The following is a 26,620-nucleotide window of genomic DNA, read 5'->3' as shown; positions in this document are numbered from 1 at the left end:
GTGATGGCCACCACATGGCAGATGTGGATTGAGATCCCACCTCCCAGTTTAGGCTTGACCAAACCCTGATATTGCGGGAATTGGGGGATGAAACAGTAGATGGAAGAGCTCTCTCTCCCTCTCTCTTTCTCTCATCCCATCTTTCTGTCTCTCCAAAAGATTACATTAATAAAGAAAAACTGTATCCCTGTATTGTGATGTGTCCTCAGAGACTGTACAGCGGCATTGGGACTATGACAGCATCCTCTCCTCAAGGAATTTACAGTCGGCGCTGACACGGAAAAAATAAATTGCATTACGGACTAAGAACCGCTGAGACGGGGAGGGAATGAGCTGGTCTTACACAGGGTAGCCAAGGGAGGCAGGGGTGAGGTCAGGCCTGAGGACTCGGGCAGCAGCCATGGAAGCAGTAAAAGGAAGGGGACTGGTGTCTGTCAAGACCCTGGGAGTGCTGGAAGCACGGGTGGGGCACAGGTGGGAGCTGCTGCACGAATGGGGAAATACAGTTCATGCTGGTGGCGGGGAAGCCAGTGCAGGGCCAAGGTTCCCACGCTGTGCCATGACAAGCCAGCCTAGTCGTGGCTTTATTCATCCCAGTATCGCAGTATCCGGCATTTGCGATTGGAACCTTTACAGACGGGGAAACTGAGGCTCGGGGAATCACAGGAATACTTCGCTCCACAAGAGTAGAAGCTGAAACCGCCGATTTGTTCCTTGCCCACAGAACTGACAGATGGAAAACTACAATTCCCAGGATGCGATGCGGAAGGCAGGAACCGGAAGTTGTGCGGGGCGGGACGAAACTGCTCCTCCCTTACTGTCTGGTTGCAGCGTGAGGTGACGGCGTCAGGTAGTGCCGGGAACCGAGATCCTGCCGGGGTCTGGTGAGGGGTGTGCGGGTGCTGCATCGGGCGCCAGCTGAAGAAGCGGCGTGTCTCGGTGCTTCTCTTCGGATTGCAGTCCCTGGCGGGAAGCCGAGCGTTTGGGAAGGCGGGAGAGGGGTGTTCCCGAGCTGCAGGTGCTGGAGGACTGCAGTGAGCTGCAGTTTGGAGCGGAGAAAGAGGCGCAGGCCGACTAGCTGCTCCATCGCTGGATGCTGGCGTAGACCCCCTACGGGTGGGAATGGACTGAGGGACAGTCCAGGCCCGTGTGAGCTCGGTGTAAGTGTGGAGGGTGAATTAACCCAGCTGGCACGGTGTGGATGGAGCATCTGGCCGTGGCCATTGTGGGCGTGGGGAGGTTCAGACACAAAGAAGACCAAATAATGTCACAGCTTGATTCTAAGACTGTCAAACACCTGAAAAGTTTTCATCCTGTGAGGCCGAGAATACTGGGGTGGAGGGGTGGTTTGCAGGTCAACTCTTCGTCCTCTACTTGCTACAGGGGCTGGTGGTCCAGCGGGGGAAAGAGGCCTGTGAACGGTCACCGCTCCCCTCCTCTCTGACCCCCAGTAGGTGGTGTTGGGCACATGAAGACGGTGTGAGTGACGGTCATCTGTGTGGTAGCTCCACTTCTCAGCCCTCGACCTGTTGTGCGGACTCACAAAAGGATTTTGAGTAAAGACGTGCTAAACCTGGGTGTGGTGAGTGTTCCCCATAAGTTCAGCAGGTCCACTTTCTGGGATGCTCAACTTCCCCTGGGCTTTCTTTAAAGGCTTCCTGGGTGGCCAGCTCCTGTGCAGCGTTTTTTGTTTTTGTTTGTTTCTGAGCTCCCATTCTGTGTCAGCCTAATGCTGATACGGAAAGCTGAAGAAGAGATGGTCCACGCCTTCAGGGAGCTCCAATGGGCTGTGTCACAGACCCTTCTGATACTGGTTGGGTTGTCTTTATTTGATTTTCAATATTGCTGCATCCTCCCAGCTCCCCAGTTCCTGGTCTAAAAATCATCCTGGAAGAGTATAGGAGTTTTTGAAGGAATCTCAACTGAGCTTGAACTGTGGTTATGCAACAAGGTGGAGGAATCCACCATGGGGGGAGGGTTAGGGGAGGGGTGGGGGAAATCCCAGTACCTATAAAACTGTGTCACATAATACAATGTAATTAATAAATTTTAAAAAATAAATAAATAAAAGGGAAAAAAGAGTATAGGAGTTTCAGGAGGGTTAGGTTCCGGGAAGGGAACAGAAAGGGGAAAGGGAGTGGCGAGGCTAAAATTCAAGTCAGTAACCAAGCAACACTGCTGTTGGCAGGTTCCCCGCTGCTCAATGTGTAGGTCAGTGTAGTCATAGTCCCTCCTGATTGCGGGAAGAGAGGTTATAAACGACAACTTTTCAATTTTAAAGACAATATCCATTGTCTCTCTATGGCCCCTCTAGCTACTCCTTTCCTGACTCTGACTTGCGTGACTTCTCCGAAGACAACCGCAGGTGGTACTGTGTAGTCACTCCCCCACAAGGCCCATCACAGAGAAAGACCTGAGTGTTTATGGATTAAATTAATGGTCAAACACAAATAAAAATACAAAATACTGGGGCTGGTGATGCGATATATCAGATTAAGTCTCTGACTGTAGTACCAGCATCCCATATGGGCATCAGTTTATGTCCCAGCAGATGCACTTATGATGCTGCTCCCTACCTGTGGCCTGGGAAAGCAGTAGAGGATGGCCTAAAGACTTGAGGCCCTGCACCCAGGTGGGAAACTCAGAAGAAGCTCCTGGCTTTGGAGTAGCTCAGCTCCAGCCCTTGTGGCCAACTTGGGGAGTGAACCAGTGACTGGAATCTATCTTGCCTTCTGTCTGTAAATTTGCCTTTCCAATAAAAATAAGTAAATATTTAAAAAGACAAGAAAATGGGTAAATTTGCCTTTCCAATAAAAATAAGTAAATATTTAAAAAGACAAGAAAATGAGTGCACAGGCTACAAGCAGTGAGAAAATAGTCTGACAACGTACATCTGGAATAGGACGTGTATACAGAGTACATGATAAGCTTCTAAGTCTTTTCTGTGTTCGTCAAACGTGGCTCAGTGTTTTTAACAGCATTGGTCCTCTGGGTGTGATGAAATGCTATATAAATGTAGTCAGAAAATATCTCACAACTCTAACCAAGAAAAGACAGAAGACAGAACAGGACAATCATTCGTCTCAGCTATATGTTGGCAGCAAATTATGGGGCAAACGGAGAATTTATGATGGACCATATCAATCGGTGGACGACCTCATCGAGCGAAACTGGCAGCGATTCATAACTGGAGAACTATTAACACCACTCGAGCACATATCTCAGAGCATGCCCCACATCCAGGACTTAGGGTGGGCAGGAAACCGGGTGGGGCTTCTCCCTCAATATCCCCCTTTACCTCAGATACATGATGGAAACAATATGGACATAATAGCATTACCCACTTTCCTATCCCCTAAACCTTTTTTTTTTTCCTTGTTTTTCCTTTAACTGTAATTAACTATGTAAAGATTGTCAACAACAATACAATAAAAAGAAAAAAAAAAAAAAGAAAATGTCTCACAAATTATTGCACCTTTTTCAGAGGACCAAGGACCAAGTACATGGAGTGGAAGTTGGAAGGGAGTACCCAGGAAACACAGCCAACTGTTCTGCAGGAGCAGGAAGGCGTCCTGGAGGGCACAGATGAAGATGGGGTCTCCGAAAGCTTCCAGCTTCTGCAGATTGACGTGGGATGTGAGCGCCAGGGGGAAGAGACTCCATCCACGGGCAGTGCGTCATGGTGCTCAGTGAGTGTAGCGAGGGGCTGTGAATGATGGGATGTCACAGAGCACCCTGGTGTAAGGGAATGGGTGCTGGTAGTGAAGACCAGGAGTCAGTCTTGTGTATGTATTCTAAGTGATGAAGTAATTTCCTGTTGGTTGGTTTAAAGTTTCAGGTGCATTTGAATCATAGGAAAAGTAAGTAAATTTCCATGGAGACTTCTGTGCCAGAGAAGCATCAGGGATCTAAACTCTACTGTTGGTTCTGTCCTTGTGGTATTTCCTGTAGCCATAGCTGAGTCACCTCTCTTTCTAGGGCTGTGTTTTCTCTAAGTACAATTCAGTTTGGATTCATTTTTACTACTGATATCCTTTTTTGCTCCTAACTTTGCATGTAAGTGAAAAAAAAATAAGTAACTTATTCTAATATTCATTTTCCTTTTTGGTGCTTATGAAGTTCTCAAACAATTTTGTTTTCTGGATAACATAAGAAAAATGTCCAGAGGAAACAGAGACATTGGGAAAGAATAGTTGCAGCCAAGAAGAGTAAAAGGAAACAAGAAAAAGAAAGAAGAAAAGCCAATCGTGCAGAAAATCCAGGTAATGAGTTGCTCATGGAATCACATTTGTTGATTAATAAACTGCTGTCTGCATATTCTCAGAGAGTAGTGATTTCTAGTAGACAAACACCTGTAAGATGGGGCTCATCGTCCTGCTCTGTTGCATTCAGAGTATCAAAGCAGCTTGGCACAAGTGTGGTGGCACGGCCGGATAACCTGCCTTTGGGATGTGGCATCCCATGTCAGTGTCGGTTTGAGTCCTGGCTTCTTGGCTTCTGATCCAACCTGGTGCTGCTGGTCCTGAGAGGCAGAGGGTGATGGACTAAATATTTGAGTTCCTGCCACCCACACACATGGGAGACCCAGATGGAGTTCCTGGCTCCTTGCTCCAGCCTGACCCAACCCTGATGTTTGGAATAATTGAGGAGTGCAGCAGTGGACAAAAAATCTTCCTATCTCTCCCTCCCTCTCTGATCATTCTGCCTTTCAAATAATAAATTCTTTCAAAATGTCTATGTATTTATACATAAAGTGTTGGTTTTCATCGACTTGAAAGGCAGAGCAAGAGAGAGCAAAAGCAAGCCAGAGACAGAACTTCCATTTGCTAGTCGCCTCCCCAGATGCCCTTACGCAGTGGTGCTGGGCCAGGCTGCAGCCGGAGGTGCCCTGAGCTCCAGCCGGGTCTCCGAGGTAGATAGCAGGTGCGTAAGCACTGGCAACTGTCAACTGCTGCCTCCCAACATACACTGGCAGGAAGTTGGATTGAAGCAGAGACTTGAACCAGCATTCCAATAGGGGATGTAGGTATCCTCGGCAGCAGTTTAGTGTGCTGTGCCACAGTGTCCACCCCAAGGCTGCTTTTCAAATGTAGACTGTCCAGTTATAAGTGAGGAAGTAGAAGGAACAATACCAAAAACCACTAGTATTGATTCACAGCTGAGTGCAAAGTGTAGTTCTAAGAATGTATGTAGATTATCTTAAGAGATTGGTACTGGCGAGGCTCAGAGAAATTAAGTAACATGCCCCAGGTAATTCAGGGACAAAGTGAACAAAGTGAACTTGCTTTTAAACCCATCTGCGTGCACCAGAGCCTACACTCCTTCCCGCTCTGCCATGCATGACTCTAGTGAACAAATATCCTACCTGAGCCTGAAGTTTCTTTATATACACCACCACTATTCATCTGGCCTGAGAGTTTTGTTTCTTATGGAAGATCATTCCTGTTTTCCCACTTTTCTCCCTTCCTGGTATTTTTGCTCTAGGCATCTGCCCCCAGCACAGCAAACGTTTTCTGAGAGCCTTAACCAAAGAGAAGCTTTTGGAAGCCAAACGCTCAGGACCAAGACTGTGTATTGATTTGAGTATGACCCACCACATGTCAAAGAAGGTAGAGCATTCACTAAGCCCGGAATCCCCGCTCCCTTGAGGGAGGCCCAAAAGGTGCAGTTGTCATAAAGAATATGACTAGCTTCAGCTTCTGTAATCTTTTATAAACCCAGTGTTTGGCTTACTGCATTGGGCTGCTGAATTCCAGGATGGTTGAAATGAGGAAGGTGGAAAGAGGGTGGACATCCTGTGGTTTCATCTGCTTTGAGACCTTGGCCATTCTGTTCACGGTGTCCCCAGTGTGAATGGAGCTTTTCAGAATCAGTTCTCTAGGCTCCGAATCTTTGGCCTTCTCCTGGGAAGAGGAATATCTGTAGGGTGGCATGTTGTGGGAAATCACCCTTTTTCCTAATTTTAATAATGATTTTTTTCTTACATTTATTTTTCTTTGAAAGGCAAAGACGTAGAGACAGAAAGAGATCTTCCATCTGCTAGTTCACTCTCCAAATGTCCACAATGGCTAGTTCTGGGCCATGCTGAAGCCAGAAGCTCGGAACTCACTGGGTCTCCCACATGGGTGGCAGGGACCTGAATACTGGAACTATCAGCTCAGGAATGCATTAGCAGGAAATAAATTGGAAACACCCCAGATTCAAATCCAGGCACTCCCAGAGGGGGTATAGACATCCCCCATGTCATCTGAGCTCTGTACCAAATGCCCAGGCCAGTGTTTATTTTTCAGAGAATATAGGAAAGCTACAGGTTCTTAGCATGAAATCAGTAATTATAGATATCCAAAAAGGTGAACCAAAAATCTCCATGTTTGTGATATAACTGAGGTATCACATTAAATCAAGTCTGGATTCAGAAAGAACTCTATCCCCCTCAAATGCCTGCATTGGCCTGGGCTGTGTCAAGCCACAGCTGGTAGCGAGGGACTCAGTCCAGGTTTCTCACATGAATGGCAGGAACCCAACTGCTGAAATCATCACCCAGCTATCTCCTAGGATGTACATCAGCAGAGAGCCGGAAATAAGAACAAAGCAATACATTCAATCCCATAGCAGTACAGGCGTCCCAGCTGGTGTCTTCACTGCTAGGCCAAGCGCTTGTTCCCAGAAGCATTCTCTTGTCTTTGTTGAATAAATCAGGCTGACTTGTGAAGCTGCCTGTCTATAAGAAGGATGTCTCTGAATCAGGGTGCAAAGTTAAAACTTCCAACCCCTGTGGCATCTGTTGGAGACAGGGAGAATGGGACTAAATTTTTGGAGGGGAGTGTAAAAATTTCTAGTTACCTAGTTTCTTTTGAATAACTCAAGTAGTAACTATTGCATGGTACAATTTTAGATGATAGCTAAAGTAATCTCATCTGTATATTAAATATATACATCTGAATGTTACAGCAGGGCTGGCAGGAAAAAGAATTCTGTTTTTTTCACTGATTCACTATTTCTTGGCTAGTATTTTTACCTGAACTTTCATCCATAAGGTGTGACCTCCTAGGCTTCCACACACTCACACACAGATGTGCCCACTTACAGAGTAAAAGAGGCTAGTCGAGTTCATGACATTTTCTAGAGCACAATTCGGCAGATTTGCTGTGCAGTTATTTATTGATGAACTTAGAGAGTTGGCCTGTCCCACCTCCCGTTGTCCTTGTTTCTTTGAAGGAATTGAGTAGGCTGGCTGGACAGATCCGCAGGTTGTACGGGTCAAACAAAAAGGCTGCCAGGCCGTTCTGGATCTGCCTCACTGGCTTCGCAACAGACAGTCCCCTCTATGAAGAGTGTTTGAGGATGAATGATGGATTTTCTGGTTACCTGGTATGTCCTTCTGCATATTACTTTAATAACAAGTGTCTGAAGATTGTGTTGTAATGGTAATTCTTCTTGTCACTTTTTCATATTTTGATGTAAACTCAGCCCCAATGAATTCACAGGTTTTGTGTTTGTAGGCTCACCCAAACCATGGATTGAAAAGATACAAGAAAACGATTGTATCTGTACTGAAAAAACGCAGGTGTATTTTTTGTCATTGTTCCCTAAACAATACACTGTGAAAACTATTTACATAAAATTCACATTGTATTGAGACTTGAAATGTATACTAGAGTAAGTGTATAGTTTGTCTGCAGATCTGGTAACATTTTATTTTATGTAAGGGACTTTGTATTTGCTCTTGCTGTATTTCCGTGTCACTGGGAGTCCTTGAATCCAGTCCTCTGTAGGTACTGACAGACCACTGTAATGTTGTGTGTTTCTATGTAAGAATGGTGTGTTTTCAATATTGAAACAATTTCAGGTCTTCTCATTAGTTCTACATTCAAAAAAAATGTCTCATCCCTCAACTAAATTGGCAATCTGGTATTTCCAGGACCCAGGACTGTGTTTTGTATCCTGTATATTGTATGCTATATATATATATATTCCAGTAATGTTTCTGGGAAGTTCCATGACTCCTTTCTTGTTCTGTGATGGAGGTAGGAAAGGATGCTTTAGGAAGTAATGTGAATTTAGGGGCAGGTGTTGGGTCTGGCAGTTAAGCTGCTGCTTGGAATGCCTTGGTTTCGTATCAGAGTAACTGAGTTCAAGTCAGCCTTGCTACCAGTCCAACTTATCCCTGCTGATGCCCCCCTGGCAGTAGGAGGTAGCTGCAGTTCCTGGGGCCCTGTGACCCATGTGGGAGACCTGCACCAAGTCTGGTGCCTGGCTTTGGCTAGGCCCATGCCTAGTTGTTTCAAGAATTTAGGGAATAAACCAGAGATAGGAACACACACACATATTCTCTCTCTTGTTCTCTGTCACTCTCACTGTCACTCTTGCTGTCACGCTCTGCTTCTCAAAAAAAAAAAAAAAAAAAAAAATTAAAAGCAGAAAGTACTGTGAACTTAAAATGAGTTTTAGCAAGTGCTAAGATTTTTTCCAAGGATCTCAGGAGTGGAATGATAAACACACGAGAATACAAATCACTCTGTCGCTAGAATACCCTTATGTGTTGGCTGTGTGTGGCTGCGGCTAAGCAATGGTTGCCCTTCCCTCGGGAGGTCCACAGAGGTGAGAGGCATGAAGGGTATACTTCGTCGTGCCACACGGCTAGCTGTGTTGATGCTGCTGTCTGAACAATATCTGCTGAAGTACCTTTTTACCTTTACCTATTTGTGCTTATATTTTTTTAAGCAGAGACGGAAATCTGTCATTTAAAAATTTTTTTTTAGTGAAAAGGCAGATTTATGGAGGAGAGACAGAGAGAAAGATCTTCCATCTGCTGGTTCTCTCCCCAAGTGGCTGCAATGGCTACAGCTCAGCCAACCTGATGTTGGGAACCAGTTGCTGCTTCCGGATCTCCCACATGGGTGCAGGGTCCCAAGGCTTTGGGCCATCATTCACTGCTTTCCTAGGCCTTCAACAAGGAGCTGGATGGGAAGTAGAGCATCTGGGACATGAACCACTGCCCTTATGGGATCCCGGCTCTTGAGGGGAAGATTAGCCAGTCAAGCCATGACCCTGGACCCTATCTGTCATCTTTTTTTTTTTTAAGATTTTTTTTTTTTTTTATTGGAAAGTCAGTTATACAGAGAGGAGGAGACAGAGGAAATAACTTCCGTCTGATGATTCACTCCCCAAGTGAGCGCAACAGCTGGCGCTATGCCAATCCGAAGCCAGGAGCCAGGAACTTCTTCCAGGTCTCCCACATGGGTGCAGAGTCCCAAGGCTTTGGGCTGTTCTCCACTGCTTTCCCAAGCCACAAGCAGGGAGCTGGATGGGAAGTGGAGCTGCCAGGATTAGAACCGGTGCCCATATGGGATCCCAGCGCATTCAAGGCAAGGACTTTAGCCACTAGGCCATGGTGCCGGACCCTATCTGTCATCTTCTAATTCGCTCCCCCAAATGCTTGTAACAGCTAGAGCTTGGCCAGGCTAACACCAGGAGACAGAATCTCCTTGCACGTCTCCTACATGAATTGTGGGGACCCAAGTATTTGAGCCATCATCTGCAGTCCCCAGAATGGGCATTAGCAGGAAGCTGGATTAGGAGTGGATCTGGGACTAGAACCCAGGCATTGTCATATGAGATGCTAGCGTCTCAAGTGACATCTTACCCACTGCTACAAACACCCACCCACTGCACTTTTTTAATGATTGCACAGACCAATTCACAGGTCATGTCATTTGCTGTGCTGTTTTACTGATTTTCTTCTATGGTTGTCGGCTTTGATTTTTTGTTTTTGCATGTATCCATCTCGCCTCCTCTCACACGCTCAGCTGCAGCCTTTTTCCCCCCACTGGTCATGCCTGGGGTCATTCCCACATGGTTACTTCTGGGAAGTTCCCTGTACCTGCCTGAGTTCCATCTCACTTCCTCGTTTAGGTGTTTTGTGCCTTTTTATTTCCCCTGCTTGATCCAACACTTTCTGAGAAGAAACTGCCAGACAGGCAGCCCCTTAATGCACCTAGAGCCGTGCCTGAGAAAAAACTAGAGGCCCAATAACTAGTTATTAAATATGGGCTTTTAACCAGCTTCCTGCTTGGATCCTTTGCATTTTTCAGCTAGACATAACAGAAGAAGACTGCTTTAGCGTCTTTCCTCTGGAAACACTTGTCTACCTGACTCCGGACTCCGAACACGGTATGTACTTTGCTGAGTGGACTCGGGTCACTCATGCTGCCCAGCCCTCTGTTACGGTGTTCCCCAGGGCTCCACTCGAGGGTTCAGCAAGAACTGCTCCCCTCTGATGGGCAGATCCCTCACTTCTGCCTGTGTTTAGCCCCACGCACACAGCAACACAGATGCAGGGCTTCCACCCTCACTAGACCTTGTGTGCTGCCTGGCTGTTCTTCCAGGATCCTTGCTCAGCTACCTGCATTGGGCCTCCTTGGACCAATGCCAGGATACTGCTTGCCTTAGAAAACCATCCATTTCACAAAACTTTAGAATTTATTGGTATAGAGCTATTCATAATGTTCTCTTCGAATTATTTTCTTTTGATTTTGCTTCTTTTCTAAACCTAATGTTGATTTGGATCGACTACCTTTTTCTTAATTAAAAGATGCCCACGGTTTGTCAAGTGATCTGTTAGAGCTTTCAATTTATTGAGCAAGTGATATTTTTCTTTCCTGTTCATTAAATTTGTATTTCTACTGTTAATTATTTCCTTTTGCTTTCTTTGAATTTGATCTGATCCAGTGACCTTCATTTCTTTCTTAGCTCTTGAAGATGTTGATCTCAGCAAAGTTTACATCCTTGGGGGACTTGTGGATGAAAGCGTCCAGAAGGTAAGTGTCTGCGTTGACCTCAACCTGTGTCTTTGGAAGAGCACTGTTTGCTGTTAGAGGTCCCTGCCCTGTCATGGTCTTACTGGAAGGGCCTGCACACGAGCCTCACCTCCCAGGCTAGGAAGCAGCCTCTCTTCTTGTTGGCCTGACAGAATCAGCAGTCAGGAACTGCAGTGCCGCTGTTGAGCTTTTTTCTTCTCTTCAGTTTTTTAGGGGTAACCCTGATCATGACTAAGTGAGCATTGACTCAGCATGCTGAACCAGCAGGTTGCCCTTTGTGAGAGGGTAGCTTGCTCCTTCCCAAACCACCCTCCCTCCTGATAGGACCCTTTTTTTTATTCTTGGTAAGGTTTATTCATTTATGTGAAAGGTAGAGTTACAAAGAGAGAGGGAGAAACAGAGAAATATCTTTAATGCACTGGTTCACTCCCCAAGTGGCAGTAATGGCTGAACCTGAGACTGGCTGGGTTGAGGCTGGTGTGGGCCAGGCTAAGCCAAAAATCTAGAATTCCATCTGAATCTCCCCACAAGAAGGACAGGGGGACTAAGCATCATGCCATCCCTTGCTGTTTTTAGAGCAGCTGAGATTTTAATTGGTGCTCATATGGGATGCTGGTGTCAGTTAAGCCTCTGCCCACAATGCTCTGACATGAATCTTACCCCATGAGATTGTCCAGATGACAGTGACATTGTCCAGATGTCTTTCCTTGAATGAGAATTTCATTGAAATAATTGAAGCGTTACTCAGCCTTTGAAATATGTTTCTATTGTAAAAACAATTGCTGAGGTAATTTCCTTTGTTTATTGTTTACTAATATTCATAGCAAAGATAAGTTAAGTTAAGTAGTATCTTAAAGTGCACAGTCAGGAGTAGAGAAATGAGTCTTCCCTCCCACCTCCGTCCCTCCCAAGACAACCACTCTTACGTTTTCCTGTGTGTCCTACTTGACATAGTCTATGAGCACACAAATATGTTGTATATGTATGCTTTACATAGATATCTAAGAAGATTTATTTATTTTTATTGGAAAGGCAGATCAAATTTACAGAGAGAAGGAAAAGCAGAGAGAAAGATCCCATCCACTGGTTCACTCCCCAAGTGGCCACAATGGCTGGAGCTGAACCGATCTAAAGTCTAGAGTCAGGAACTTATTCAGGTCTCCCACATGGGTCAGTATCCCAAGGCTTTGGACCATCCTCTATTGCTTTCCCAGGCCTTAAGCAGGGAACTGGATGAGGAGTAGAGCAGCCGGGACATGAACTGGTACCCATATGGGATCACAACGCTTGCAAGGTGAGGGTTTAGCCATTGAGCCATTGTACCATTACGCCAGGCACGTAGATGTCTTTCATATTGTGTACATAATTCATATGTATACTTACACTTTTTTTAGTGCAGATGATAGCTTAAATGCATTTTTTTAAAGATTTATTTATTTTTTATTGCCAAGTCAGATATATAGAGAGGAGGAGAGACAGAGGAAGATCTTCCGTCCATTGATTCACTCCCCAAGTGACCACAAAAGCCGGAGCTGAGCCGATCCAAAGCCAGGAGCGAGGAACCTCCTCCAGGTGTCCCACGTGGGTACAGGGTCCCAAGGCTTTGGGCCATGCTGAACCGCCTTCCCAAGCCACAAGCAGGGAGCTGGATGGGAAGTAGGGCTGCTGGGATTAGAACCAATTAGGATCCCGGTGCGTTCATGGCGAGGACTTTAGCTGTTAGGCTGCCATGCCAGGCCCAAATGCATCTATTTTTAAAACACTGGTATTCCCTGACTCCATACTGAAAATCTAAAAAATGGGCAAGAGATCTGTCACAGAAGAATACCAGCTAATAAATGAGGAAAGCTAAAAGAATTAGAAAGTCATCATTTTGTTATTCCCAGTGTAATTATCAGTTCAGGTATTTGATTGGACAAAAGAGGGACAAACTATGTACATGATCTCAAATTATGAGCCTACATGATTCCAAAGGTAAAAATGCACCATTACATTGAAGTAATTTGTTGGTTACCATCTTGTCCAAACTTGATTGTACTTGAAACCAGTAGCCTTGACAGGATGTGCCTCCTGATGTGATAATAGTGTTTAAGATAGTGCTTGAGACACCAGCATCCCATTTCAGAATGCCCAGGTTGAAGTCGCAGTTCTAGCTCCTGATTGCAGCTTCCTGCTAATGCAGACCCTGGGGAGCAGCAGTGGTGTCCCAAGCAGTGGAGCTGCCACCATCTGGGAGATTTGGATGGAGTTCCCAGTGCTTGGTTTAAGCCCTACCTAGTCCCAGCCTTTGCTCACATGTAGGGGATAGGCCAGCAGATGAAAGTGAGCTCGCTGTCTCTCTTATTCTCTCCCTCTAGCTTTCTTTCTCATTAATGAACCAGTCATGAGGAGGGACAGGGGTTGTGATGCAGTGGCCATTTGGGATGCCTTCATATCATGGAAATGCCTGAGATTCAGTTCTGCATATGCCTATAATTCAGCTTCCTGCTAATGTGCCTAGGAGGCAACAGATGATGGCTCAAATACTTGAGTCCCTGCAACTTCCAGGGACACCTGGTTGGTGTTCCAGGCTTTGTTCTGGTCCGGCCCCAGCTATGGCAAGCATCTGGGGTGTGAACTGGAAGAGATCTGTCTCTCTTGCTGTCTTACTCTCTGTTTCTCCATCTCTGTTGCTATGCCTTTAAATGAATAAATATTTAAAGCAAGTCCTGAGGAAACAGTGATTTCCAGAGTGGGGGGCATTCTGTAAGATACCAGGATTCAACTTTTAAGAAGTTAATGTAATAGAACTTCAAACAGGGAGACAAAACCTAACAGCCAAATGCAGTATGTGAGGCTTGATTGGATTCAGCATTGATAGAACTTTATAAAGCACACTAGGGACAGATGGAGAGATTTTACCTGAACTCTGTATTAAGTGATAATATGGGACTGATGCCATGGCATTGCAGGTTAAGTGTGTGGTGGTCACCATCACTTATGGGCACCTGTTTGATTCCTGGCTGCTCCACTTCCCTCCAGCTCCCTGCTAATGACTTGAAAAAGCTGTGGAGAATGGCTCAAGTGTTTGGGCCCATGCATGGATTCCTGGAGGAATCTCCAGGCTTCTGACTTCAGCTGCCCCAGCCCTGGCTGTTGTAGCCATATAGGCAGTGAACCAGCAGAAGGAATGTCTCTCTCTCTCTCTCTCTCTCTCTCTCTCTCTCTCTCTCTGTCTCTGTAACTCTGCCTTTTAAATAAATAGTAAATAAATCTGGTTCATTCCTCAAACCACTGTAGTGGCTGGCTTCAGTAGTCTGGGATGGGCCAGGCCAGAGCCAGGGACCTAGAACTCTATTCAGGGTTTCCCATAGGGGTGATCCAGGATGCAAGCACTTGGGCTATCTTCCACTCTTTTCCCAGGCACATTAGCAAGCTGTTGGATCAGAACTGGAGCAGCTGGGACTTGAATTAGTGCTCATACAGGATGCTGACATCACGGGTGGCAACTTCTCCCTGTGTGCCACAGTTCCAGTTATCCAAGTAGATCTGATAAATGCACACATCCCCCCCAACAAAGGGGGTCAGCGCCCGTCGGCATGTATTAGCTCTAGAATTATCTGTGCCACAGTTCCAACCCACAAAATAGTTTTATATGTAAAAAGAGAAAAACACATTTAATAAGATATTAACTGGTGAATCTAAACAACAGGAAGGAATGTTTATTTATTGTTCGCTCAGCTTTCCTTAGTTTGAAAAGTTTCAGAATAAAAAGCCGGAAGGATCACAGTGCAGGAGCCCCGCCTAGCCCTGAGTTGTCACCATTGTGCTGTAGCAGCATAGGGCCAGTGGCCATATATGACACACACATGCAGTGGGAACGCACTGGCCTCTTTTATCTCACCACTAACATTTCAAACTGAAACATAATGAGCACAAAGATTTTTCAGATGTATCAGACATTTTGGTTTAAATGTCTATTTACTTAGTTGTTTTACTGATTTTTTGACAGTGTTAGAGTTCCCTTCAGTTGGTATATTCCAAAACTTTAGGACTAGGCCAGGCTGGACAAGGAATTTAGGAATTCAATCCAGGTCTCCATGTGGCTGGCATGAATGCAGCTCCTTAAACCATCACCTGCAGCCGCCCAGGGTCTGCAGTGTCAGGAAGCAGGAATCAGGAGCCAGAACTAGTAATCAAACCCAGGCTTTCTATTCTGTGATATGGAATGTGGATGTCTTAACTGTTGTTTTAACTGCTAGACTGAATGCCTGCCCTAAACTTTCCCATTTTTACTGGGAGTTTGTCTTCTTCACAGAAATACACTGAAAATCTCATATCCTCAGGACACCATTATGTCTCTAAGTATACAGAGAACAAAAACTATACTGTAATCTCTGAGGCAGCAACCCAATCTCCTAACTTAGAATTCCATACTCTAGTTAAAAGTGATTGTAAATGAGTAAGAATTTTTTTCTTTTTTTTCTTTTTTATTTAAGTAAGAATTTTTCGAACAAACATTATAGCTCACCTATGTAAAGCAATATTATTTTTAGTGCAGTCTTTAAGTATCTGCACCTTACCCCATCTGCATTATGTCATGTGGGACATTTTTGGAAGTTCTCCTAGAAGTCTGTTTAGTGTGAATCTGAGGCAAGTATTTCAGGATCACAACAAAGAAAGGTGCTAGGCCCATGTCACACCATTCTAGTTGGTTAGACATGCTCATGGTCCAAACATTGGGACCCTAAATTAAATTGGACTAGACAATTCCAGAAAAGGTTGAACTGAATGAATGTGAATGAGACTTAGTCATATTCATATTCTAAGAAGTGTCGACAGCACTAAGACCATCAATGTGAACTCAAGAGGATTCCTAGCAGCATGGCCATTGCCATGTATGAATGGCTACCTTGTGGGAGGACATTTTCATTTACTTATTTTGGCCCTCGGGTAATAGAACTAGATGAATGAGTTGAAGGGAAAAGAGACGTTTTGGCTGAATATCACTTGGAACTGTTAAGTTGAAAGGAATGACCTTGTGAGAAATCCCTCTCGGTCACAGTTGTCCTTTTAAAGCACATGTGGCCAAAGGGGGAGAGAGGTCACTGAGGACGAACACTGGATGGGTGCTAAACTAGCACAGATAAGGCACTTGAAGCCTCTTCCAAGCCATTTTCTTTGTGGTTTATTTTATATTTATTTGAAAGGCAGTGTTGACAGAGGATGAGAGACAAAAGAGAAGTCTTCCATCTGCTGGTTGACTCTGTAGATAGCTTCAGCAGCCACAACTGAGCTGATCCAAAACCAGGAGAAAAGAGCTTCTTCCAGGTTTTCCATGTGAAGTCCAAGAACTCTAGTCATTCTCAGCTGCTTTCCTAGGCCATAAGCAGGAAGTGGAGCTGCTGGGACTCGAACTGGCATCCATATGGGTTGCAAGCACTGTAGACAAAGGATTAGCCTGCTTTGCCACCATGCTGGCTCCTCCCAAATCAGATTTTTAAAGTTACTCTAATAATGTAAACCTTTTTATTTTTTTCTTTAATTCTAAGAGGTAAAAAGTAGTTCCTATGAGAAATAGTAATGGATTTGGGGAGGGGTCTACACCACCACTTGGGTCCCGGTATCTCATATGAGTGCTGGTTAAAGTCCTGCCTGCTCCGCTTCCTATCCAGCTTCCTGCTTATGTGCCTGGGAAAGGAGTGGAAGATGGCTCATGTAGTCGGGTCCTTACAACCCATGTGGCAGACCAGGTGGAAGTTCCTGACTCCCAATTTTGGCCTGGCACAGCCCTGGCTGTTGTGGCCATGAGAAGTGAACCAGCACTTCCTCACTGTCATTCTGCCTTTCAAATAAATCTTAAAAACAAACTAGCCACTAAACCACATGCCTACTTCTCATCCCCTTCTACGTAAATTTGCTGCCTGTAATTTGCCGAAAACTCCAGACATGGCAGAACTGAGTTACAAGCAAGATTCTTCTGTTTAGGCTTTTTGATATCAAATGTAACCGCAGATGTATCTGCTGATTTCCTTATTATAAGTGGCACTAAGTGGAGGCTTTTGGATAAATGTCTCCCACACCCCCTCAAAAAAAAAAAAAAACCCTGCCACATAAGCATTTTCTTCCTTGGAACACATACTCTTTAGTATTTGCTGTTTCCTATTCTGCTGTAAGTTACTTATTTTAAATGTTTACCCTTTAATTATGATTACAGATGGAAATGATAGTGGTAAACAGAATTCTCACAATTTGTGAGTGTATTAGGATATATCTGCATGTCATTTATGATTATAAATATATATAACTGTGATTACAGAAAGTAACACTTCAGAAGGCTCGGGAGCACTCTGTTAGGACGGCCCGCTTGCCGATCCAGGAATACATGGTCCGATGCCAGAATGAGAAAAACTATCATTCAGAGATCCTGGCCATCAACCAAGGTACCACTTGTCCCACGGCCCACACCTACTGGGCGTTATTTCAGCCCTTTAATTTTCTCCAGTGACCAATGTGCTTGAACTTCAGTGCATATACTTTGTGGCATTTGTGCTGGACTTTAGAATGGCATTCTTCATTTCCTTCCTGGTCCAGTAATGTTGAAGATAGTTCAGATTGTCCACTTGGCCCAGAATGTCCAGCTTTCAACCTCTGGACCAGTGAATTCTTTTTTTTTTCAACGTGCTCTAGCCCTGATTCGTTTTTTATTTATTTATTAATTTCATTGCATTATGTGACACATTTTTTTTTACGCACTGGAATTCTCCCCACTCCTCCTCAAACCCTCCCTCCCCCACGGCGGATTGCTCCACCTTGTTGCATTTCCATAGTTCAAATTCAGTTGAGATTCTTTCATTGGAGGTTTTGACCAATCATAAAGTCCAGCATCTTATTGTCCTGGTAAGTTCAATGGCTTCTTGGTGAGACCATCTCTGGTCTGAAGGTAGAACCAGCAGAGTATCATCCCAATCAAGTAAAAAACCCAACATAGTATTTACAACCATTTACAACATTATGGCATTAATTGACATGGTATTGATTAACCAATATGTTACTAGGGAAATGCAGGTTCTCGACCGAAACCTGTGACTTCCTCATAGACATTTCAATTTTGGTTTATATTCAACCATGTTCTATATACCTTAAAATGGCCATAGATTGCTATTCAGCTCTCTCTTGTCTATTTCAATGTTAGTATTTAGCATTTTATAGCATTGAAGCATGATTTTGCTAAACCTGGTTGTTTTTCGGGTGAATTCTTGTTTTGTTTAGAATTTGGGTCAGAAGCTACTTAGCTGGCTTCCCTCCCCTTCCCAGCCTTGTCTGGACCCCTTCTTTCTGAGCCCGTTTTACGGTATTTTTATGAATTGCAGCAATATCCATTCATCGACTTCTGGTCTGAGGTTCTTGAGCAAGCCACTAGCTTTTCTTCCATCCGCTCCAGACCAACCACTGTGTGTGGTGGGCAGCAGCTCGTTGAATGAAATATTCGAGAACACTGATTCCTCATCAGCCAGTTCCTAGTTCTTTTTCCTGTGTGGTTACCGTTTTCTGTTTCCTTGTAACAGTGTTTGATGTCCTGGCTGCTTACTCTGAGATTCACAGCTGGCCTGCAGCACTGGAGAAAGGCGTGTCTTCGGGGAAAGGCTTTGTGCTGCGCAATGCTGTGGCGTGATGGGCAGCCCCAGGCAGCTGCTGGCGGCTTTACCAAAGAGCAGAGCACAGGGTGCACTTGCACACACTTACCTTTCCACGATATCTTGGATCGTCTCAGTCATGGGATGGAATCAACTAGTGACAGGAACTTCATTTTTGTGCTCTTTTTTATCTTCTATAGTGCCTCACCAAAAGTGCCCAGATACATGTTAAGTAAAAAGTTTACAGAACAAGTAATTAGCCCTAAAACTACATAGCTCTGTGTTAGTCTGTTTGTCAAAGACGTAAAGATGTAAATATTGTTGCATCAAGAATTGAATGTTTTGGCCTGGCACAGAAGCCTAGTGGCTAAAGTCCTTGCCTTGCACACTCCAGGATCCCATTGAGGGTGGGTTCCTGTACTGGCTGTTCCGCTTCCCATCCATTTCCCCACTTGCGGCTTGGGAAAGCAGTCGAGGGCAGCCCATGGCGTTAGGACCCTTCGCCCATGGGGAGACCTGGAGGTGGTTCCTGGCTCTGGATCGGCTCAGCTCCAGCCATTGCAGCTGCTTGGGGTATTAGCCAGCGGATGGAAGATCATTCTATCTCCCATTCTCTTTGTAAATCTGACTTTCCAATACATAAGTGAATAGTTTTGTTTTTAATTGAATTTGCACGAAACTGGCATCATAAAATTTGATTTTCTCCAGCTTCGCATGATCATGCAGATTCCTCTGCCAATTCAGTCATGTACACACAGCTCTGCAGGACTCGGCCTGTGCTGACCTGCTCTCCTTCGCTCCCTCCTGTGGCGCCGACTCTCTTCTCCCTCATGCTGACAGGGGCAAGGAGAGCTTCTCTCCTCCTAATGGTGGGATTCCACAGGGTGAGTTGTATGAATATTCTCATATCCCTTTCAGCCTTCTACAAACTAAATTCTAGAGTGGTCTCTCCTTATCCACAGCCAAGTGAGGTCAATATAATGGATACATTCCAAAAATAAGCAGTTCAGGTTTTAATCATTTGATTATAGCAAACATTCCATTTTATTATTGCTGTTAACCTCTTACTGTCCCCTTCTTCATTTGCTGTCTGTGGTGTCAGATGTCCATTGGGAACCTCAGACTATGTCCCCAGATGAGGGGACTGACTACTGTACGATAATAATTATTCAAATAAGAACAAGAAGTATTGCTCGAAGTCCTGAAAATAAAGAATGTGTTGCATTGTGACCTGATGTGTTAGGGAAGTTAGCTTACCTCTTACGCAAATTTCATATTCCTTCCCTGTATTTTATTGTTTCAGTTACTCTTGCTGTTTGGATTAGTTAACTTGCTAAACTACTAACTAAAATAAATAAATAAATAAATAAACAAACTTGCTAAACTACTAACAAACTCAAAAAGAACCAAGAGGTTCTTTTTCTGCTATTCGGTTGTCCTCACAGAGTGCAATTCTTGCGGAGCCATGATCACTTGGAAAAATCACTGTTTTTATTGTTTCAAAACAGACCAGTCCTTAGGAAATGTCTTTATCAACATATTAATCTCTTTCATCCAAAAGGGACTAGAGAGATCTGTGACCCCAGAACCACCAAACTGTACTGTCTGCTAGTCATGGTGTATAATGGGATCATTGTCCTTTCTCACTCTTACCAGGAACCTCTCCCACTCATCCAAAACCTAGAACAGGTAGCTTTTTATTTGTTTTCTAGAAAATGACTTGCAAAATAAGACTGGAACACATTAGGGTGGTATTAATTGTACAACACGAAAGTTCAACACCAAACATCCTATAATACAAAAGTGAAATACAACTAGAGACATTTTATTAGCAGTTGTGATAAATTTGTTATCTGAACCTGACAAAGTATATTACAAAATAGAATATAAATATCCTGTAATGTCAGTTTGAAGAACACATAGTAGTTGGGAATGTAAGCCAGTTTAAACCTTGTGTCTCAGTTCCTTCAACTGTGAGGGATGAAGGAGTTAGTCCATGCAGAAACGACTGGCCGACACATAAGACTTGCTGGGTCGTACTGAATGCTGGAGCTCAGTGTGGCTTCACCGGCTTCTTTTGTCTCACATGCTTTATTACTAGCATCAGAAAGTGACCATTTTTATGCCAAGTTCAAACTCCCCACTGAAGCTGCAGTCTAGCAAAACTAAAGGAATTAACTATAATAAACTGTAATAACTTTTTAATAAACTTGATTGTACAGAACAAAAAAAGTTATAATTTACAGTTATTTTGTCACAGATAATGGGAGAAAACCAGTATCTTTCTTACAAAAATATTTAGGACTTTACGAAGATAGTATATATTTACATCTTGTCTTCTGAAGATTTAAGAGGGAGATGTTTACCTGAAAAAAGTTTCTCCCAGGAAATCCAGTCTCTTGGCTCAACTGACCCATTTAAAAGAGTCCACACCGGTCAACTTTCTGCCAGTCTAGAGAAGATCTGTTTTCTTTGACTTGTTGTCATATGTTCACAAGCTTCTAAAATGTTTGCTAAAATTAATGTCTGCTGAATGGTCTTTGCCTTCACCCATATTCTACCGTTCATTCCAAATACAATCTCCAGTGGATAGAGTTTTCCCACCTCCTGTATGATCTCGGAGCCTGGAGCTAATAGTCTGTTGGGGAAGATGAAAGAAAAGGAACCTTAACAAAGCGGTGCGGTGTGTGTCCTGACACCCCTTTAGAAGCGGGCTCCTTTCCTGGGCCGTTTTCCATAGCAATTCAAAATTCCACCAACTCCATCCCCAAAATGCACATTTCCCACCCCCTTTCTTCAAGAAGGTCGACACTTCAGGCATGATGGGGTGAGTTGTCCCTTACAAGAAAATCAAACTCCTTTGTCACCATCTGTTCTTCCCCAAATTAACAGAACTCCTCAATTATTTTTATTAATTTTAATTTTATTAGAGAATAGAAATTGTCCACTTGGTGATTTATTCCCCAATTGCCTGTAACAGCTAGACCACGCCAAAACCAGGAGCTCAAAACTCCATCCAGATTTTGTAGTGAAGTGGCAAGCACACAGGCACTTTTTCTATTACCTGTTGCCTCCCAGGGGTGCATTAGTAGCAAACTGCATCAGAAGCAGAGCTGGAATGTGTACCAAGCAGAGACTTAACCAGTATCAAGTGCCTGCCTCATAGTGCCTGAATTCTGGACTTTATAATCATTCTTTATTACCTACAGTGCTGAAAGAACACCTGATTTTTTTTTTTCCCCTGTAAGCCCTGCAAGCCTTCTGAAAGAGATTTGAACAAGGTAGAGGAAGAGCTTGAAGCATAAAGTGTTAGCCCCAACACTACACTAATACCAGAAACTACACAGCCTGATAGGAATGAATTGGATATGTTCACACTGCAAAGGGACAGAACTAAACTCATGAGTTTATAAATGTGCAACTTGGGTGTTAAGTTCCAGGAGAAATTCATTTATCAAGAAGCTAATTCCACAAGATTAGCTTTTCAAGAAAGTTTAGTTATTAGAAGACAGGCAAGTCACTTACTTCCTAATTAAGCCCAAAGTCACTTTAAAAAGCAAGCCATCTTGTCCAATCACACCCATTCCGTTGGCTCGTCCACAGCTGTCAATGCAGACCATCTCTGGTTCCATATCTTTGTTAGCAACCACAAACTGGCCATAGATGAGATCTCCAACCTATAATGGGAGTTAAAAAACCAGCTAGTTTCCTCTCTGCACACCATTCTAGTGGTTCTGCTATTGGTTCTCCTTAGTGCTATCTAGGGTCCTGAGGCTAAGGGACTGACATTCTAGGATGTCCACGGTCACTTTGGAATCGAGTCTTGAAGGAGAGCAAAATGAACACATGTACCCTTTCTCTGCACCCACGAGGAAACCCCCAAACTAGGAGCCTTCTCGAGTGAAACCCGCTGGAGTTGTATTGTCTAATAACGGTAACCACTACCCATCTGCAATTATTTAAACTCACATTTCAATTAGTTAAAATCAGACATTTAGGGGCTTGCATGGTAGCACAGTAGGTTAAGCCACTGCTTATAATGTTGGCATCCCTTACTGGGGTGCCAGGTTTTGAGTCTTGACTGCTCTGCTTCCAATCCAGTCCCCTGCTAATGCATCTGGGGAAGCAGCAGCAGATGACCCTAATACTTGGCCCCAAGCATCCACGTGGAGACCCAGGAGTTCTCGGCTCTTGTTATCAGCCTGGCCCAGCAGGGCCCTGATTCCTATGGCCATTTAGAGAACGAACCAGCGAATGAAATGTTTTTGTCAATCTGCCTTTTAAATAGAATACGATAGATATATTCTTTTTAAAAATTGCATATTTAAATTTAGCTTCTCAGCTGCATTAGCCATTTCAAGTCCCCAGTAGGCCCTTGTGGCAAGTGGCTTCCAGGCAGATATAAAACAATGTCTCATAGAGAGTGACTCTAGAGAAGCAGACTGTGGAAAGGAAGGAACTGCTGACTTGCAGATTATCCAAAGCAAAATGGAACACCGGTAATTCACAAAGACATTTCTCCATACAGTAGTAAAAATCTCATGGGACCAAACTTCAGAGTGACAAACCTGAGGAAACAGAGGACTTGTCCACTCAAGGAAATACTTCTTGAATATCTACTTTTTGTCTGTGACCATGTTCCTAGTGAGGAACAAAAGACGCTCTGGAAGCATTTGGTTGGAGAGCCACTGGTAATGTACCAATCCCATTCCAGGCCAGATTCAGCTAATGCAAAGCTACTGAGAGCAATAAGCAGCAGCGCCTTTCAGAGATGGCCCTGTTCAGCCACGCCTCTCAGGATGAGCCCATGGTCCCCAGGCTGAAAAGGGGGCTCTGGCTATGCAAGTCCTGACCCAGGGAACAACCTGAGAAACCGATGAGAGCAGCAGAGTTGGGTGTGATTCCTGCATGGCTGTGTGAAAGAGTAAAGAGGGAAGAGTGTCACACCAAGGAAGTCTGTGGCCTTTGAAGAATCTTCCTTTTGGTCTAGAAAAGGAGGTATCAACTCCCAAAGCCTCCTGGAGGGGGTGAAAGTGTGGCAGCCATTATTGTACTGAAATAATACGGGCGAAAACTGTGGGAGGGGCACAAGGAGGGAGAAAGGGAAGGGAAAGGGGGAATTTCTGTATCTACAAAGCTCTGTGATGGAAAATAAGAAGAATTTTTAAAATTTAACGGAAAGTGTGGCAACAAGATGTTAGTGGGATCACTAAAGTCAGTCAAGAGGGAATGCAGGCCTGAACGTGAACAGTGGTGATAATGGGATAGACATGCAGAAGATAAAACAGGATCAAAGTAAGCTGAAGCGACTACAGACACACGAGAGGTGGCGTGGCAAAGTGGCCTGGGTGGAGAGAAGAGCGTGGCCACGTGACCTGAGAAGCCCAAAGATAAATGTTAGGGGAGATTACTCCTCCACAGGAGGGACAGCCAGCTGACAATGACCGCACCGCTGACCTTGGTCCTGGATATGGACCCACAAGGTATCACAGCAGATCACAGATCTTTGACCTCAGAGAGATGCAGCACCCCAAGAACCTTCCGTGGCAAATGTGAGGTAAGTGTGAGGCTGTGATCCTGACGTAGCTTAAGGAACTGTGAGAGCCTGAACAGATGCCTAGTGAGACCACTGCCTAGCTGGCAGAGCAGGTCATGCAGCCACCTATAGACACGACCCGTCCTAGAAATGGCAGTGGGCCTTTCTCGTGAAATCCAGCGCTCCCCTCCTCACCTGCACATTGGGCCTGTTTCTCTTGGTGGCACCTTCAAACGCCAGGTAAGACAAGGAAGCCGGCTCACTCCCTCCCACGTCCACTTTGAATATATCTCCAGATTTAGCGATCACGATGCCGATCACACGGTCTCCTTTCACTGGAACATACTACAAAACAGAACAAGCTACGCATGGCGAGAAATCTTTACAAGACCTCTCCCAACAGGTGGCTTCGTCATTAAGGAGTTCATTTTTTAAATGTTCTGGAATCCAAGTTTACGAGTTCATACAACCCATACATGTTTCATCCTATGTCACGTTTAGGGGAGAAAAAAAATCACAATATAAAACTCTCAAGTTTACAGCTTCTACTCATTTGTGCCAGTCTAGCACTAAGCCCCTTATGTTTCAAGGCATCGAGGTCCCAGGGCACCGGGATCCTTGGAACGAAAAACGGATATTGCATAGACACTTTGTCCTACCTGAGAGAGAGATTTCACCCCCTCCAAACGACAAGCCTGTTATCCCGTTGCACGTTCCCATCATACCCGCCGGTGAGACGGGCACAGGACTGCCAGCCCCAGCAGCCTTCCCCACCAGGACCCCGCTATCCCTGCTCACCCGCTTCTGTTGCGAGTCCACCCAGTAGGCGCCCCCGCCGCCGCCGCCGGGCTCCTTGTGGCGGAGGCGGCCGCACTTGGTGACCAGCAGGCGGTCCCCGGAGCGCCGCAGCCCCGGGCCGCACACCACACGCTCGCGCGCGCTCACGCCGGCGTCCAGGCGCAGCGGCCGCTCCCCGGCCCCCTGCGCGCCGCCCGCGTCCTCGTGCTCCGGCAGCAGCAGCTCCTCTCCCGGCAGCACCAGCTGGTTGAGCACCGTGCGCGCCGCCCGTACTCGGCAGCAAGCAGCGGACTCGGCCCGGACTGGCGCCGCTTCAGCCATGCTGGGCGGTCCTCGAACAGCCTTCCGGGTATCCGACTTCCGCTTCCGCGTGCACCAGCGGGCCCGGCTCCGGCGGACCGCTTCCGCCAGCGGCTGTGGTTTGTGGGTTTGGAAGCCGAGTGGCTGGTCCGGTCGCGGGTCCTCCTGTCCTCACCAGGGTCCTCCTGTCCTCACCCGCGTCCTCCTGTCCTCACCCGGGTCCTCCTGTCCGCGGATCCTCCTGTCCGCTCTCCACCACCCAGCTTGCCGTCCGTTCACGGGTCGGTACGAAGAAAGCACAGCTTGAATCAATTGGGCTTCCACTCTCAGGACCCGGACCATACCAAAATACATCTGTCTCTTCTGTAATACCACCTTTCAAACAAACAAAAACCCCACATATTTCTATCACACGCACATTCATTAACTGTTTCTGCATGGCATAGGAAAATCAGTAACTCAGCTAAATCTGCTGCTTTACTTGTAGCACACCAGCTGCTCACATAAGCAAAACCAAACACCTGGTTACAAGGACCTCGGGACTTCCGATGTTCTTGAGGCTCTTTAAATATATAATTGGAAAGGCAGATTTGCAAGTGAATCTGCTGATTCTCTTCCCAAGTGCTGCAAGGGCCGATCCGAATCCAGGAGCCTCTTCCGGGTCTCCCTCGTGGCTGTAGGGTCCCAAGGGTCCGAAGGCTTTGGGCAGTCCTTGACTGCTTTCCCAGGCCACAACCGCGGAGTTGGGAGGGAAGTGGAGCAGCCGGGACACGAACCAGCGCCCCTATGGGATACTGCACAGCTGTGCTGGATCAGATTTCCCTGCAGAAGTGAGAGTTCCTGGGGATGGGTGTCCTGACCCAGAGCTTTCAGCTACTTCCAATCTGGCTGCCCAGCTTTGAGGCACTTGCTTGCCAGGTGCACTTTTAGACTTGTATATTTGATCCGACCATCTCTGACTGCAATTCTGACAAGACACCATAGAGCCATGTTTCCTGGTGCACTCACGAAGCCACCTGAAAGACAAGAGTAATTGTTTTCGCCACAGTGAGACTGTCCTAGATTAGTTTTCCTGGCTGAAGCTGGGAATTTCTCTGCAATTCAACCCAATTCCAGAGGGCCTGGGGCAGTAAGTATTACATCACTAAGCCCACCTCGATCATGGCTGACCTATCTATGCCAGGCGGAGGAGGCCGGAGACTGTCCCCTCATCCGACCCACTTCAGTGATGGCGGCTCAGATCTAGCCAGGTTCAGTTTCTTCTGGGAACAGCATGCAGCCATAGCTACACCACAAACAACTGAAGCCACCTGCTGAACTAACGGAGACCAGAAGTGCGTGACGGGGCGTCACCCATTCCTGGCCCCACTCCGTGACACACCCTGGGAGGGGCGTCACTCACTCCTGGCCCCGCCCCGTGACACACCCTGGGAGGGCGTCCTTGCCCCACGACACGCCTTGGGCGGGGCGTCACCCTACTCCTGGCCCCGCCCACCCACCCTGACACGCCCCGGGCGGGGCGTCACCCCACGTCTGGCTCCGCCCCGTGG

General features: G+C 45.6%; 2 protein-coding genes across 2 annotated transcripts; one reads left to right on the top strand and one right to left on the bottom strand.

Annotated features, from left to right (window-relative positions):
- Positions 1-475: 475 nt before the first annotated feature.
- TRMT10B (tRNA methyltransferase 10B) lies at positions 476-18,479 on the top strand. Its single transcript, XM_058672708.1, has 9 exons — positions 476-850; positions 3,485-3,689; positions 4,154-4,262; positions 5,485-5,609; positions 7,219-7,371; positions 10,095-10,173; positions 10,753-10,820; positions 17,119-17,242; positions 18,368-18,479. The coding sequence occupies exons 2-9, from the start codon at positions 3,504-3,506 to the stop codon at positions 18,472-18,474; spliced, it is 951 nt and encodes a 316-aa protein (XP_058528691.1). The 5' UTR covers positions 476-850; positions 3,485-3,503; the 3' UTR covers positions 18,475-18,479.
- Positions 18,480-20,240: 1,761 nt separating this feature from the next.
- Positions 20,241-25,091, bottom strand: EXOSC3 (exosome component 3). Its single transcript, XM_004580969.4, has 4 exons — positions 24,771-25,091; positions 24,168-24,317; positions 21,962-22,113; positions 20,241-21,074 (listed from the first exon to the last, which is right to left on the bottom strand). The coding sequence occupies exons 1-4, from the start codon at positions 25,089-25,091 to the stop codon at positions 20,873-20,875; spliced, it is 825 nt and encodes a 274-aa protein (XP_004581026.2). The 3' UTR covers positions 20,241-20,872.
- Positions 25,092-26,620: the final 1,529 nt, after the last annotated feature.

This window comes from Ochotona princeps, chromosome 14, assembly GCF_030435755.1.
Source record: "Ochotona princeps isolate mOchPri1 chromosome 14, mOchPri1.hap1, whole genome shotgun sequence".
In the NCBI taxonomy this organism is placed as follows: Eukaryota; Metazoa; Chordata; class Mammalia; order Lagomorpha; family Ochotonidae; genus Ochotona; species Ochotona princeps.
Note: the sequence above shows the minus strand (reverse complement) of the source record. Positions and strands in the feature narration are given on the sequence as shown.

Coding starts and splice junctions, on each gene's coding strand:
- TRMT10B (XM_058672708.1), top strand. CDS start 3,504: ATGGAGTGGAAGTTGGAAGGGAGTACCCAGGAAACACAGCCAACTGTT. Junction 3,690..4,153: donor GCAGTGCGTCATGGTGCTCA/GTGAGTGTAGCG, acceptor GGATAACATAAG/AAAAATGTCCAGAGGAAACA. Junction 10,174..10,752: donor GACTCCGGACTCCGAACACG/GTATGTACTTTG, acceptor TTTCTTTCTTAG/CTCTTGAAGATGTTGATCTC.
- EXOSC3 (XM_004580969.4), bottom strand. CDS start 25,091: ATGGCTGAAGCGGCGCCAGTCCGGGCCGAGTCCGCTGCTTGCTGCCGA. Junction 24,318..24,770: donor TGGACTCGCAACAGAAGCGG/GTGAGCAGGGAT, acceptor TCTGTTTTGTAG/TATGTTCCAGTGAAAGGAGA. Junction 21,075..21,961: donor ACTTTGGGCTTAATTAGGAA/GTAAGTGACTTG, acceptor CTTCCCCAACAG/ACTATTAGCTCCAGGCTCCG.